Source organism: Ochlerotatus camptorhynchus, unplaced genomic scaffold (genome assembly GCF_037179485.1).
Source record: "Ochlerotatus camptorhynchus isolate MF236.1 unplaced genomic scaffold, CSIRO-AGI_Acam_v1.1 ptg000062l, whole genome shotgun sequence".
Taxonomy (NCBI): domain Eukaryota; kingdom Metazoa; phylum Arthropoda; class Insecta; order Diptera; family Culicidae; genus Ochlerotatus; species Ochlerotatus camptorhynchus.
Window position 1 is genome coordinate 942,703 of NW_027040552.1, and position 15,082 is coordinate 957,784.

A 15,082-nucleotide genomic window follows, 5' to 3' on the forward strand; every position below is an offset into this window, starting at 1 on the left:
AGGTGTAGCCTCAAACGAACTCGTGACTTCTCGAAATTTTGATGGAGGTGTGGCGGATCGCTGAACCTATCAGAGGAGAACATTACTCGGGGAATTGCAGACAGATGAATCGGAATGGTGTATGTTGGTTCCTGTCAAAAAGTGGATCATCTACAATTTGGGATTGCTACGCTGAAAAGTGGCATAGCGTCTTGTTGCAGACTTGGTGAGATCGTTCTTTTTTATCGTTTTTCGTCAATTTGTACTTTGTTTCCGTGAATCCTTGTTTGAGGTTGACCATGTGCCCACGGTTTGAGAAGGAGTAGACTGTGCGTGTGATCGAACGTAACGTTTGTTTTTTTTCGTGGAGTTTTTTTTTATCTATAATCGGTTGCTGGTCTGGTCAAAACCAGGCCCAGGAGACGATGCCTAGTTTGTCAGCGAGTTAATTTAGACAGAAGAAGTCCTGCGAGAGCTGCATCTCATTGTATCTAGTTCTACCTCCCTGTTATTTCCCGCTAAGAAGCTGTTCCGAAGACAAGTAGAAACTCCATGAGGCATCCCATCATTCGTCCCATCATCAGTTCCATCATTCGTTTCAGCGTTGAGTCGCAGCGCTGAACCTGACAATTGGCCACGAAAAGGCTTGCCAATGCACATACACTTAGAGAAATTAATGTAAATTTAGGTGCTCTGAGAGCGACATATACGAGCGTCAATTTTGACATAAATATGAGTCATAACAGACGCGAAATATAGCTCAATAAAACGTACTTTTCGTCGAGCAAGATACGTAATGACATGACATGTTTGTTTACGTCCTCAAATTGGCTAGAATGCACTTAAGGAATCCAATTCCGTGCCCAGAATTTATATATAAACCTATTTAAAATTTTTAGTATAAGCAGTTAAGTGAAAATAAGAGGTACGTATAAAATGAATTACAGATTCGTAAAGTACGCATTTGGTACGTCACATTTCCGTAGAAATCTGGTCGATCGACTTGGTCATTGCTGAAATCGTATATCTATCCAGCGGGACACGGGTTTTCCGGGAAGCTTTGAGGTACGTTCAAAATCCTTGAAGGTACGCTATTGGTACATTCCAAAACACGTATCAACTTTAAAATTCGTTAAGTTTGTCCCGCTGGATAGATTGACGTAAGAGATTGGGGTTCGCTGTCAGAGCGTTGTCGCCAGTATGAATTAAAAACTTTTAAAATCGTTTAATCTCACAATGCAACTGTAACGAGTAATAGATATTTACTGAACTGCAAAAAGTTCATACGGGTCAGTTGAAAATAAGCGAAACTGCCTCGATTTATGCTACCCGCATCTACTTACCTAGATCCCACTCAAACTCAACAACAACCGCGCGAGCACATGTTCAGTGCACACCGGGCTGAATGTGCAAAGCACAACAAAAACCAACACAACCACTTTCTCGATCATATATATTTTGTATGCGTGTCAAACGTCAAAAACAAAAATAAAAACTACCTATAAACGAACCAGGCAGAATCGGTGCAGTAAGACGATTATAAATACGCAGATTTCACGGTTCGTTTAAATTTTCATCCCATATCCGAAACTACAACTAAGTGCCACCTGCAATCCAATGTAGAATATCACCAAAGAGTGCTAGTAGGTTGCATCAGCGAATGCAACCGACCATCGCCTAGTAGACTCTCGGCTCAAATTTCATCGTCGTCGCCGTCTGGTTTCGTGTGTGTCTGGAGCGGAAATGGCGGCTCTGCCACCGCGTAAAAATCCTACGCCAACGAAAATCTCCAAGCAGCACTTAACTCCGTTGCAGATACTGCTTCAGATGGGATTTCCGAAGCATAGGGCGTGAGTGATTATCAATTGCAGCGGCCCCACCTCCCAGTGGAGCGGGTGGTGCCTTGCGTCCCGAAGGCTTGAAGTGAAAGTAAAACAAACCATTTGACCTCTTTTCAGTGAAAAGGCTTTGGCTGCAACCGGAAATCGTGGTGTACAGCTGGCCTCCGATTGGCTGTTGGCACACGTCAACGATCCATCGCTGGACGAATGTTCACCACGGGAGTACATCCTGTACGCCTGCCCGACTGGGCCATTTCTGCAGCAGTTGGAGAACTTTTGGACCCAATCTCGTGAGCTGTGCGGGTGGAATGGGGCACACAACTTTACGCCTCACATCACGCTGGTGTCGTTCTTCAAGGCACCGGACGAGTGTGCTCCACAGCTTTCGAAAGCCTTGAAAGAGTTGATGACTCTGCCGGGGGCACACATTGATCGGCCCATCACCTTGGAACTGTACACGAGCCCGAACTTTATGGGCTTCTTCGTAGTCGAAGACGATGCCAACTATCTGAAGCGATTGGCGCTTCAGTATGTCAAGGAAGTATCCCATTCGAGTGAGTACCGATTTTCTCTCAGTCCCCGATCAGGATCACGGTAGACTAATCCATTAGATTGAAACCATATGGGTGCACTAGAATTGACAAGTGTAATTCTACTGTGTCTACGGCCTTGTGCATATCATTTCTACTGTTCTCTCTCCTTTTTCCCTCATTTTATCGCTCTCAGTAATCAGCGACACATACGAACAGTTAGACGCGCTAGTTACCTGTTTTCCATGGTGCGGGGGAGTAACATCAGCCCGTTGTATACCGCGTAGCAGCCGATGTAAGCATTGACCGGCGATCGACAGTCGCCGGTAGCCTGGTGATGGAGCCATAAATTTCATGTTTTTCTTTTTATAGGAATATGATTTCGCCTTCACTCCCTATAGAGCTCTACCCCTCGAACTATTAGTCTCACTACGCAGACATAAAAAAAAACTGCATTCTGTTAGTATAATTTTAGTTTCCTTCATTTTAATGTCTGTATGATACGTTTAGTAGAACTAGTTTTGCTCTGAAAATTGGTGCTTTTTAACCACATTCGACTTTAATCATAATAATACCGAAATTTTGCATGCAGCAGCGCACGGTTGTTTGGCGACTCAGTTATGTAACTGATTTACATTTTCAGCGATTTCGTTGGAGCCGCATGTCAAGTCGCTGCACTTGACGCTAGCGTACCAGTTCCCGCCAAATCAGTTCAACGCGCTGAAGCAGTTGGTGGAGAATTTGGATAGCACCTGCACCGGCGCCAACTGGGAGCTGCGGCTATACTCGAGGGACTCGCGACTGGCGACCAAACAGGTAGGGATACTCTCTTACGAACCATTTCTCAGGTTCGAATCGAATGCTGGATTTTTTAAGCGATACGTAGAGATTGTTTTGAAAATCAACGTAGCAAAACTTCATAAGTTTGGGTACAGCTAAACTACGAGTTAATTGCGTAGGTCCCACATTGCAATTCAACGCATATCTGTCGCATGTTCTACGCGATACTTATGCGCCTTGGGATTCTTATGCGTATAATGGCAGCACAACTCAAGGCTACAGGAATCTAATTGATTCTAGAACAGTTAAGTGGACTTAGGAGAAATGTGGGGTATTAAGACCCTTAGGATAAGTCCAGAAAGCTACTTGAAAAAACCTAGAGGATCTTCATGAAAAGACTAGAAGGCTTCCAGGAAAAATTTGGAAGACAACTACCCTACACAACACATATGCTTTTGGTCATACCGCCAGCTTGAGGCGAATTCTGGCCTAATATATACCCTACCCAATTCTTCAACTCCGTAGCACTTATGAGGGAGGGTGTCGCTAAGTTGGTGGCCTCTCGTTAAGTACGTACTACATCAACATTTCCTTCCCTATCCCCAGTTACGGTAAAGATGGGCGTGACGACAGTCATGCTTTTGGTATCCTTGTTTAAATTGGAATCAATGTTTACTCCACAGCATTATTCCTGAAAGCAGTCTGAATAAGAATTCCAAGTCACTAGTAAGTCGCTTTATCCACTAGTATCCAATCTACGAAGTATACCACAACAAGGCTGACGCTAAATCGGATTTGTTTCTGAATATAAGATAACCCGAAATTTGGTTGAGAAACGAGTACTGAAAAGAAATAATATTCGAGTTTTACCAAAGATGTGTTGATCGTAGTTGTTATCGTCGTCGGTGAAGTCGCCGACGTGATCGAAAACAGTAACAGCAAGTTGAACAGGAACTTGGTCGTAATTGTTTTATGAAATGAGGAGCTCGGTGGCCTTGTGGTGACCGATTTTGCTTACTGAGCAAAAGACCGTGGGTTCAAACCCAAGTTCCTTTACGATAATATATCGTTAGGACATCAATTCAGCATATCGTTTACCAAAACGAATCCTGCTGCAATTCTAACCCTTTTAAGCGCAGTAGTGTTCTCGGCATTCATTCAAGCGAGCATGTCGTTAACTCATTCCTACCCATTCCTACCCATTCCTTGCTTGACCAGCATTTGGACGTGGCCGGCACTGGTATAACCTAATTTTAGATCACCAGTATTTACACATTTAGGATGAATGCTAGTCCCAAGAAACAACTATTAGTTCTCTATGTTATTACAGCTGATCTGGCATCCTCGGGCGGTCAATTAAGCACATGCTCATGCCCACCAATCATCTCATGATTTTTTAGTTCGTTGATTATGTCCGGTGTCGAACATTTGCATACCAAGCATGACCGCTTCTCTATCTTCAAGTAGCTTCGTAACAAGACATGTCTCGTTCAGCCTTTATACTAGAACTACTTCACTCGGGAAACTGTAGAATTTTTTTTTTAAATCTACCAATGACATCAAATGACATTCTAAAAAATTACTCTGTAAGTTATAGTGGTAGGAACACCGGCAAAATCACCGTTAGCCCCGTGCGCGAACAGATTGTGAGTGGAAGAAAAGAATAGAGTTTTTGTAATTTTGAGGATTTATGATAATTTACCACACTGAAAGTAACTTTGCAAGTTTTATAAAGGTTTAAACGATTATTCAAGACCAAATTAGGGCTTACAAGACTACGATAAAATCAAAATTGAAATTGTAAATTGAACTCCAAGCAATTGTTGGGATAATACCAGTTGTCAGTGTGCCGTAATTGTGCTGTAATTGTCAGTGTGCCGTAAGTGTGCCGGTTGAACCGGTGATAGAGCAAACTGCGGTTGTTTGTAAAATACCTCACGTGGCAACCCAGTATTTCTGACACCTTGAATGTTTTGGTTTGAAATCGCAAGGATAAATCGGTCTAGTGGCAAGCCAAGGAGAAATGCATTTTTTTCCTTTGGTTTGTTTTTTTCCGTCGATCTTGTTTTCCGTGCTGAGCACCAATGCTACCGACGTGCCAGGAAGGCAGCTCTCACACCTGGACCCTACCTATCGACCCATCAACTCATGAACCGGGGACCAACGGCTTTACTTCCCATCCGAAGGAAGGCGTGATCAGAGATGTTATGCCTCAGAACATCCCGGCGGCGCCGACTGGGATTGAACCCAGGCCTGCTGGGGTGAGAGGTAATCACGCTTACCACTACACCACCGGCGCCGTTAAGGAGAAATGCAATTTCTACATCGGTTGTAGATGATGCTCAAATTCATAGTATTCGTTCGCCAGCCGATAAACGATGACGCGGGAAGTGGCGGGTGTACGAAATTTTCATAGGATAATAAAAGTTCTCAAAGGCAGACCAGAAACCTAGCCTTTCGTGATGTGAAAAGCAACCGATGGGGAACATTGTTGGAGACCGAATATAGAAGATGATGAATATGACTTCTGTAGTTTGTTTCGTGTGAGTTGCATTATTTGAATTAAGACTAATGGGGTCTGATTAACTGCCTCTTTCTCTCGAGCCCACGCTAGAACCTACATTTTGGATTTAAATCTATAAGAGAATCCAAAAGTGAACTGCTGGTCTGCGTTCCTATGATACATTCAATTAGAGGATGTTCCTGAATACTCTAATAAAAAAATACCTATAACCCATATCGTAGAACTATCCCACAAATCGTTTGGATGACCTCCGAAGCACGACGTTAGGCAAAATAACCATAACAATTTTATTAAAGTATACAGTCAAACAGCACGTAATGCTGTGAACAGTTTTAATGACAGTTGTCCAGCAGTCCCATTCTATTTACAACAATCCAATGCCTACGAGATTGTGCCGAAGGTGTTCCGAATCTAATTTCGGCACAATGTGCTGAGTGACTTACCCCTTGGAACAAACTCTAATTCTATATACCAGAGGAACTCAGACCAGCTTTTCGGTTCACTTATAGATCTAAACACGAAATGTAGGTTCTATAGTGGGATCAAGAGAAAGAGCCAGTTAATCAGACCCGATTAGTACCCTTAATTCAAATAATGCTGCAACTCACACAAAACAAACTACAGAAGTCATATTCATCATCCTCTATAATAAGTCTCCAACAATGTTCCCCACCGTTTCCAACTCTTTCCGGCCGCTGATAGACCGTTGCTTTTCACATCACGAAAGGCTAGGTTTCTGGTCTACCTTTGAGGGCATTATAAAACCCTAAAACACAGGACTTCTATTATCCTATGAACACAAAACCCTAGGTTTCTGATCTACCTTTGAGGGCATTATAAAACCCTAAAACACAGTACTTTTATTATCCTATGAACACAAAACCCACACATCCGCCACTTTCCGCGTCATCGTCAATCCTATTTATCCTTGCGATTTCAAACCAAAACATTCAAGGTGTCAGAAATACCGGGTTGCCGGATGGGTATTTTACAAACAATCGCAGCTTGTTCTATGACCGGCACAATCGGCACACTTGCGACACACTGACCCAAGATTGGTGTGCGATTGGTGTAGGTCACCCTTGGGTTTCCCGATATTGGACAAAATAATAAGATTATTGAAAGGAATCCTGACAATAAAAGTAATTCTGATGACACTTTGAAATTATCCTAAGAAAATCCATGAGAAATTTGCGAAAATATCCTAGGACAAGCTCCAAACAAATAATTCTCTTAAGTTTTGAACTCCGTGAGACATTCAATAAATTATCAGTTTTCAGATTCATCGGTTGAGAACAAATTTCAAAATCCTGGTATTAGAAAACTGTTCAAGTTTATGGCCCGTAATCTATGGTGCGTGATTCAATATTATAAGTGATATTGGACTTTGATTATTTAAAAAAAAATATGTTAAAGATCCAATAAAATTCTCGGTTATGCAACGGTTTTCTCCGGTTGTTTTTGATTACCTGTTCTCCCGGTTGAGCGAAAGTGAGAGACACCCTGAAACCGTCTCTGAAATATCTTGGGTCCTCCCTAAATGTTCATATGATTTTGTCAAAGCCTCTACCGCAGAAAGACTTTGAATCCGCTCAAAATGTTAACCGGACTTGCACGGAAGTTCCCTGGAACGTCCAAGAGACCCTCCACAAATCTACATTAGAAAGGCCGCTTTTAAATCAACAGTGGTTAAGAGAGGATTCCAGCATTGGCGTAACTAAGAGGGGGCTAGCCCCTAGGATTAATGTATTCCCCTCTAGAATTAATACAACAATTACTTGTTTTCCTTATTCTAACTTCTAATTGCATAATTGAGAAGTTCAAAACATAAATTTAGACCCTCCTAGGATTTTTCATCAATTACGCCAATGGAATTCCATTACCTCTTAAAAACTACCACAAGTCACTTCAACCTCTGGCGAGCTCAGAACTGTCAATTGAGGGGGTTAGAAGGAAAGGGGTGTAAGTTACTTTGATCGATTCTCTTCATCGACTTTATCTTTTGATAGCCACAGCCTTATAAACAGATTTTGCGCTTTTTCTGCCACATAGCTTGATAAAGGAGGTTCTCATCTAGCATCCAAAATGGCACACGAATCAAGGAATGTGTTTGCAGCTGAATTATTAACGAAAGAGAAAGTCGATGAAGAGAATCGATCAAAGTCACTTACACCCCTTTCCTTCTAACACCCTCAATTAAAGTAAGCAATAATCACTCAAGGAAACACCTTCATTGCAGGTCCACAAAGTGCTCTACCCGCACACCCCTCGTGAGCCGGACGAACTGGAGCTGCGGATCGGCGACTACATCTACCTAAGCTCGGAAGCGATCCAAAACTCCTCGGACGGATGGGTCGAGGGAATCTCCTGGCTCACCGGCACCAACGGGTATCTGCCGGAAAACTACACCGAACGGACGGCCGAATCCGACGCCTGGACCATGCACCGCACCGTACAGCTGTGCGATCCAATAACCCCGGACCAAGCAGAACCAGCATCAGCGGATATGGTCGACGGTGTAGCCGGTTGCAACCACACCGCAGATCAGGAAGACCATGACGTTGAATCGCAAGAAACCGGTAAGTGTCAGGGTTAATTATGTCATGATGTCACTGAAGTGTGCGATAAGATAAGACGATCGAAAAAAAAAAGTGCACGCTCATGATTACCCTATTTTCCACCGAAACATTCAGTATCAGTAGGTCACGGTGACGTGCAACAACAGGTAGAGATGGCGCAGGTGGACGGAAAATCGAAGGAGGATGTTATCTCAGCGGAAAAGCTATACGAGTTGATGAAAAAGCGGACGACGATGTCGGTGATTGCCGGAAACGCTGGTGAAGAATCGAGAGATGTTTCAGTGGCCAAGGATGCCGTTGCCGGTAGACGAATCTACGTTCTGCGACACGGCGAGCGAATCGATTTCACTTTTGGAACGTGGATACCGTACTGTTTCGATCAAGCGGGTAACTACATTAGGAAGGATCTAAATATGCCAAAGTCTTTACCTCAGAGGTAAGTTGAAGAGGTTTCACTGCGCGGTGATAGAAGTAACTGAAGTGTTTGTTTCGCAGATTAAGTACCCACTGGAAGCGGGATTCACCGTTGACCAACATGGGTTGCTATCAGGCTCGGCTGACGGGCGATGCGATGAAGGACGCCGGCGTTCGGATCGATCACGTGTACAGTTCACCGTCGTTCCGATGCATTCAAACGATCACGGGAATACTGGAAGGCCTTGGACTGAAAGACAGTCACCCGATTCACGTGGAACCGGGACTGTTCGAGTGGTTGGCATGGTACCAGGAAGGACTACCGGAGTGGATGTCCAACGAGGAACTCGTAGCGGCAGACTACAACATTGTGATGGACTACGATCCCTTGACCAAGGTTGACGATCTCAAGTTACGATTGCAGGAAGGTTTGGAGGAGTTCTACCAGCGAAACTCGGCAATAACGGAACATTTGATCAACAGTACAAGTGAGTGAGGCAATTTTGGAACAACTTTGAATGTGTAATACAAATTGTGTTTCGATCGTTTTAGACGGTAACATTCTAATCGTGGGTCACGCAACTACCCTGGACACTTGCACGCGCCACATCGTGGGCGAGAAGCTACGCTCGACGAACGACATGAGCCGGATTATGCAAAAAGTTCCTTACTGCAGTATGGCAGTGATCGAGTCGGAGGACGGTATCGGCGACTGGAAACTTGTGGAACCTCCGTGCGATCCCATCACCCACACCAATAACAATCGGTTCGATTGGAAGATTCTAACCTAAAGAGGCACCTGTCGACGATAGACTTATCTAAGAAGCTTTCGCTAGGATTCTGAAACGTATTCATCGGTAGGCGAAGCAATTTTCGACCGATTTTTTACCACATTTGAAGTAGATTGCAGTATACGATACTGCGCAGCGGTGTACACTGAGCGTTATTAAAATACTGCCTGCAATGGAGGTCGGAGGTTTCTTTCCTATCCTAAAAGCTAATGGGTATTACAATTCCTGCATAACTTTATGACTGTTATGCTCGTTTGTTGAACGTGGATTAGGATACAGAATGAGTTTAGTGAAGAGGAATATCCATCTGGACTGCCCGTAATCGCATATTAGACCCATTTCTGCTTTATTTCCTCTTGATATAGGATAGTTATGCGATTATGGGTAATGGATTTCACTACCACTCACTAGCAGAAATTCTCAAAACTTCGTCACTTCCCGGATTTTGTTTTTCTTTAAAATCTCCCAAATCTCATTTTATATATTGAACCTCTGGACAAAAACAAAACTTCTACAGAATTATTTGTGAACTGCTTGAAAACTACTTGAATCCATGGACATGCGTGTGGACAATTGTTCCATGTTGGTATGAAACTCCATAGCACATGGGATAATTATGCGTCCACAGGTAGTGAAGTTGATTCTAAATAGGTAATATATATATTTTTTTTAATCTGAGGTAGCTTGAGTATCTGTCTTTTCCCAGTAATCCATCATGAACTAAAAATTGGCTTGACTTTGGTCTGAAAGTTACATAGATCTACCGTAGAAACATTCTAAATTTCTACGCAATTGGGAAGAATATTTCGTACTATCAGAAATGTTCTCCAAGCTTTCTCCTATCTCCGAAAGTCAAACAGCTTAATCAATAAGAGTTCTGCAAATAGTCCCAAGTGTTCCCATGACTTCTCTAGAAAATCCATTAGGCTTGCAGCATAATATTCTTCAAGAATCTATCCATAACCCGTACTTCCTTCGGAAAATAGTAAGAAGAACCAAGAACTTCTAGGGAGGAAATTGGAGGGATTCCAATGGCTCGCTACGTTTTGTGAAATATCGCTGATTATCGAGTAACATTTTTGGTTTTGTCATGCTCTTGTAGATTTAGGCTTGAAGAATGCATTAAAACCTCGGTAAAACTTTGTTACTTGGGTGGAAAACTCTTTCAGGTAAATGTTTGGAGAACTTCTGGAAGAAATAGGTTATGTATGGGGGTTATTACTGTGATAGATATAGGGTAAGTGCCCTAGTGGTGCACTAATTGGTACTATCTTAAATTTAACAGTTTTTCCTATTTTACTAAATTTATTTCGATATATGGTTAGAACATATATTTTGCCAGATAAAAACAATCTTGTAAATTTATTACAAATTTGATTTAGACCCTAAGGTCAAAAACTGGAACACAAGTGCCTTAATCGGCAAACTTACCCTAGGAAGGTCAAATATCTGACAAGTAAATCTCAATCATGGTGAAAAATAGAGCTACTTTCGAAGATCTTAAAGGAATAGTTGAAGTTGCTAACACTCTGAGTGTTTTCATTCAGAGAACTTCCAGCTGATTCTTAGAGAAATTGTTCTGGAAAACTACCTTGGGATATTTGACGAAGTACTTACAGCGACTCTAGTGCTAAAATAATAACCATCGTGTAATTTTAAGCTATACTTGACGAACAACGCAATTAAAACCAAATAATCTATGATTTTAAAAGCTCTGGAAAATCGTTCTGTCTCAGAACTTCTGAAGAGAATTTGATGGAGATTCCAGGATAATTCCAAAGGAAATTTGTCAAAACAAATCCGAAATGTGGTTGTGATGATAATTTAAAAAAAAGTATCCAAGGAAAATCCCCAAAACTTCTAAGGCATCAAGACAATAATTCCAAGTAATGACACAACAAAGGGAATTTGAATCTGAGAATAGTTCCAAAGGAAATCTAAGCAAAATCCAATTCTGAGGATAGGTTCCAGGGTATTACAAGAGGGACTCCAAGCGAAGGCAACATATGAAGAAGACTTTGCCTGAATCTGAGCGACAGCCACAGTATACGCGCTGCGCTCGAGCGAAAGTAGAATCAACGCATAGAAAAAAGAGCAAATACAGAAACCTTTCGTCTGAGGATGGAGCTTTTGCTATCCAATTTGTCGGAGCATTTACCTTTGAGTGGCAGATGACGCGATTGTGCCTGTCTCATACCGGTCGTTTGAGAAAATGTAAGAGTTGCCAGTCTTCTTGATATGTTGTCTTCGCTCCAAGCGAGTTTTAAATAGAATGTAAATTCTGGAAAATCTCCGGGAGCGTTCCAAGGAAATTTTGTGCAGACTTCCAACCAAATTTTGGAAAATTATTTAGTGGATACTGATAAATTTACTGGAGAATAAAAGATATTTCTGAGAAGAATTTCAGGTCAATTCTGTGTGGTATAGAACGCACCCCCAGAGCAGAACGCACCAGCTGACTTTCGTAACTTTTTGTAACAATTCTAGCATAGTATTTGAACTCGAAACGATGTGTTTTGTGCCGTTTTCCCAAGAGAATATTGAATACAATTGTGGAGAAAAAATCAAAAAACTTCTTGCAAGAGTGAATTCCAATTGTTATCAAGGCAGTATTTAGGAACTACATTATGCGTTATGGGAAGAAATCCCAAGGGAATACCAGAGATAAACCCATGATTATTGTTGAGAAATTTTCACCGAGTAAGATGTTTACGAAGTGAAAATATCTTTAAGATTTTGATACAATCTCAAGTTTCAGACATTCTAAGACTGAGACTTGTGAGATCTCAAACTAGAGATGGTGAACAGGGAAAAAAATAATAAGCAACAAAGACAAGGAAAAATTTTAATGGTTCTGAAAAACAGAAAGTTTTCAAGATTCTCAGTCGCAACATTTTTTCGAAGCCCAGCAAAGTGTTGAAAATTGCTTTCTTAAAAAAAATCAATTAACTGGTAAATTTTAAGCATTTTGATACTTTAAAACATGTCTTAAGAGTCAGAATCCTTAAGATACCTCGCACTTAGTTAAAGTTTAGAATCCCGACGAGAAGAAATATTGAGATTAAAAAAAAATCTATCAACTCAGAAATGTAAAGGGACAAAAACGATCACCTCTAGGCCACCGAGCCCTTTGTATCGGAACAAATTATTACGAAAGCCCGGTGTCAGGAAGCTATTCGAATGGAATAGTACTCAAACAAGATCTTCTGCTCAGTAAGCAGTAAACGATCGTCACTAAACCAACGAGCCCCTTACATCACAACCAGAGAATCAAAGCACTGAGATCAAGCAACATTGTAGACAAAATGCTTGCGACGATTGTCATGACAAACTCAAGACCAAATTTTCATTATGTCGAAAGTAACATTCGCACCAATCCGATAAAAATAAAGTTTTGTTTTGATGACCGAAAAGTTATTTGTATTCGTATCTCATAGTGATAGCAATTTTTAACATATTAAGCATGGTTTTAATCATACAAAGAAGATCGCTAGCTTTCATGCTAAGAAATACTGGTTTTTGAGTGAAAAGTTATTATACGTCGTTTGGTGGCCTCTAATGTTGCTTAAGTCAAAGTGTATTTATCAGAATATTCGGGAGAATTATCAATCACGTCTTCTTACGTGCAACCCATACATCATTTTAGGACCACCGAAATCATCTTAGCAACAAACAGATCGATTTATCCACTTTAATAATGAGAAAGCGAAACGACGAACGTACACTTTTCACGAGTTTCTCTGCGCTGTTCCTTAAGACTATGGAGATGCCGCATAGAAATTGGGTGACTTAAGTAACATCGAAAAATATTTTGATAGGAAGGTAATTACGTCAAAAAGCAATTTGACTGGTAAATAAATTTAAAAATGGGATATTCGGACTTTATATAGTGTAATAGCAGGAGCATCGATTGACACTGATAGCTCGACTTTGTTTACCTTTGTTACTTTCGACGTAATGAAAATTTGCACTTGAACTCTCTCCGAGGGAGACGACTCTATCTACGATGCAGTAAATATTGTGTTTTGCTGTGGCTAGCTGCACGTACGCTGATTAGATAGAAAGAAGATTTATCACGATTTTGAAGATTTCCTGCAAAAAGATGATGCGGGATGCAAGTAGATGCGAGAAATGAAAGAAGATTTTTCGAAGATTTATTCGCTAGTGTGAGATTTTTGGAGCATCTAAAATTTAGATTTAGATGTGTGTCCCCTTGACTCTCTCTGCAACATAGCTTGATCGGAATGGAACGGTGGAAAGTAAAATATAAAATTGTTTAAAAGTGTGCTTGCAACACACGCGGTAGATGTTACTTGTAGATCAATGGGAAATTTTTTGTTACGTCATAACACCGTTCCGATCACGCTATAGCATAATCCATTATTATTTGGCTCGTATGCCGTATATCATTTTGTCATGACATAGACATTTTTGATTCCCTGATCGCAACAAACCATTACGTCCAGCAACATGAAGCTAATCGAATGAAATCGCAGCTTGCTCTTTGATGTGACGGAGCCTAAGATTCAGTAAGCAAACCGGTCACCACTAGGCCACCGAGCCCCTCGGATCACTACATACAAATCAATAAGACCACTACAAACACTTGATCGTGAGCTAATATCACAATTTAAATCCGATGACAATAATGACTGTCATGCATCGAAAATCATTTAGAAAAGAACAGCAACGAAGGAATCCACAAAGAATGTCCTTCTAGGCTGTGATTTCCGAGTATGCATCGCTCAACTCTAGCTTTTTTTCAGATTTTGAGGCTAGACCACTTAAACACCCTCTTGAACTTTCACGGAGTTTCAGACTTCCAAAACATATTTAAAATTTCAAATAAAACAAATTTTTTAAAACATCATAAAACTCTTGAACTAGGATTTTGAGGCTAGACCACTTAAAACACCCTCTTGAACTTTCACGGGATTTCAGACTTCCAAAACATATTTAAAGTTTCAAATAAAGCGAAATTTTTAAAACATCACAAAACTCTTGAACTAAGACAAAATTTCATTTCTGACTATTGTCTAGATAATTTGAATGAGAATGCCAAATGAGTTTTGAGGAGAATTGTAGAAAAATTCTAAGGATATTCCTAAAAGGCAGGATGAGGAGAATGTCAAAGGATTTTGACTAGAAGTTACAGGTAATTTTTAGAAGGATTTCAAGAAAGTTGTTTGGAGAACTAAAGGTGAATTCCAAGATAATTCTAAAGAGACAATTCTAGATAGACATAATCATCGGGAAGGGGAAAACTTCTTCTGCCTGATGGCGATGTTGATTTGAGTGGGCGAGCCATGAATTTCTAGAAATCATCGAGAGAAGTCATTGTTTACAAAAGCTGTTACGCCATAATTCCAGCTCTATCTAGAATTATAGGGATGATGAGTAGAATTCTAAAACAAATCTGAAGGAATTACAGATTCAATCTAATTTAGTTACAATGGCTACTAGGGGAAAAGCAACCATGGCCATGCGGCGTTTTTGGCCATGTTTAGACGATATTTAACGTTTTTTACAAGTGTTGAGATGTTAAATTCTGTTAAGATTGTTGATTCAAATCATATTCATCGGGGTACACATACATATCGCCCACAAAAAGCACGAAGATTGTGATTCAACCGTTTTTCTGATG

General features: G+C 40.9%; 1 protein-coding gene across 2 annotated transcripts; it reads left to right on the forward strand.

Annotated features, from left to right (window-relative positions):
- Positions 1 to 1,498: 1,498 nt before the first annotated feature.
- Epp (Ecdysteroid phosphate phosphatase) lies at positions 1,499 to 10,630 on the forward strand. Of its 2 annotated transcripts, XM_065239830.1 has the most exons (8): positions 1,499 to 1,829; positions 1,938 to 2,374; positions 2,547 to 2,645; positions 2,994 to 3,166; positions 7,894 to 8,233; positions 8,348 to 8,669; positions 8,729 to 9,135; positions 9,200 to 10,629. In XM_065239830.1, the coding sequence occupies exons 1-8, from the start codon at positions 1,723 to 1,725 to the stop codon at positions 9,436 to 9,438; spliced, it is 2,124 nt and encodes a 707-aa protein (XP_065095902.1). In that variant the 5' UTR covers positions 1,499 to 1,722; the 3' UTR covers positions 9,439 to 10,629. The 2 variants fall into 2 exon arrangements, with proteins under 2 accessions (XP_065095902.1, XP_065095903.1); XM_065239831.1 differs by lacking the exon at positions 2,547 to 2,645 and having other exon boundaries at positions 9,200 to 10,630.
- Positions 10,631 to 15,082: the final 4,452 nt, after the last annotated feature.

What these genes read in the sequence shown, in the direction of transcription:
- Epp (XM_065239830.1), top strand. Translation starts at nt 1,723, where the DNA reads ATGGCGGCTCTGCCACCGCGTAAAAATCCTACGCCAACGAAAATCTCC. An exon ending in CGCGACTGGCGACCAAACAG is followed by an intron (nt 3,167 to 7,893) that starts GTAGGGATACTC and finishes CCTTCATTGCAG; the next exon opens with GTCCACAAAGTGCTCTACCC. An exon ending in CCAAAGTCTTTACCTCAGAG is followed by an intron (nt 8,670 to 8,728) that starts GTAAGTTGAAGA and finishes TTTGTTTCGCAG; the next exon opens with ATTAAGTACCCACTGGAAGC.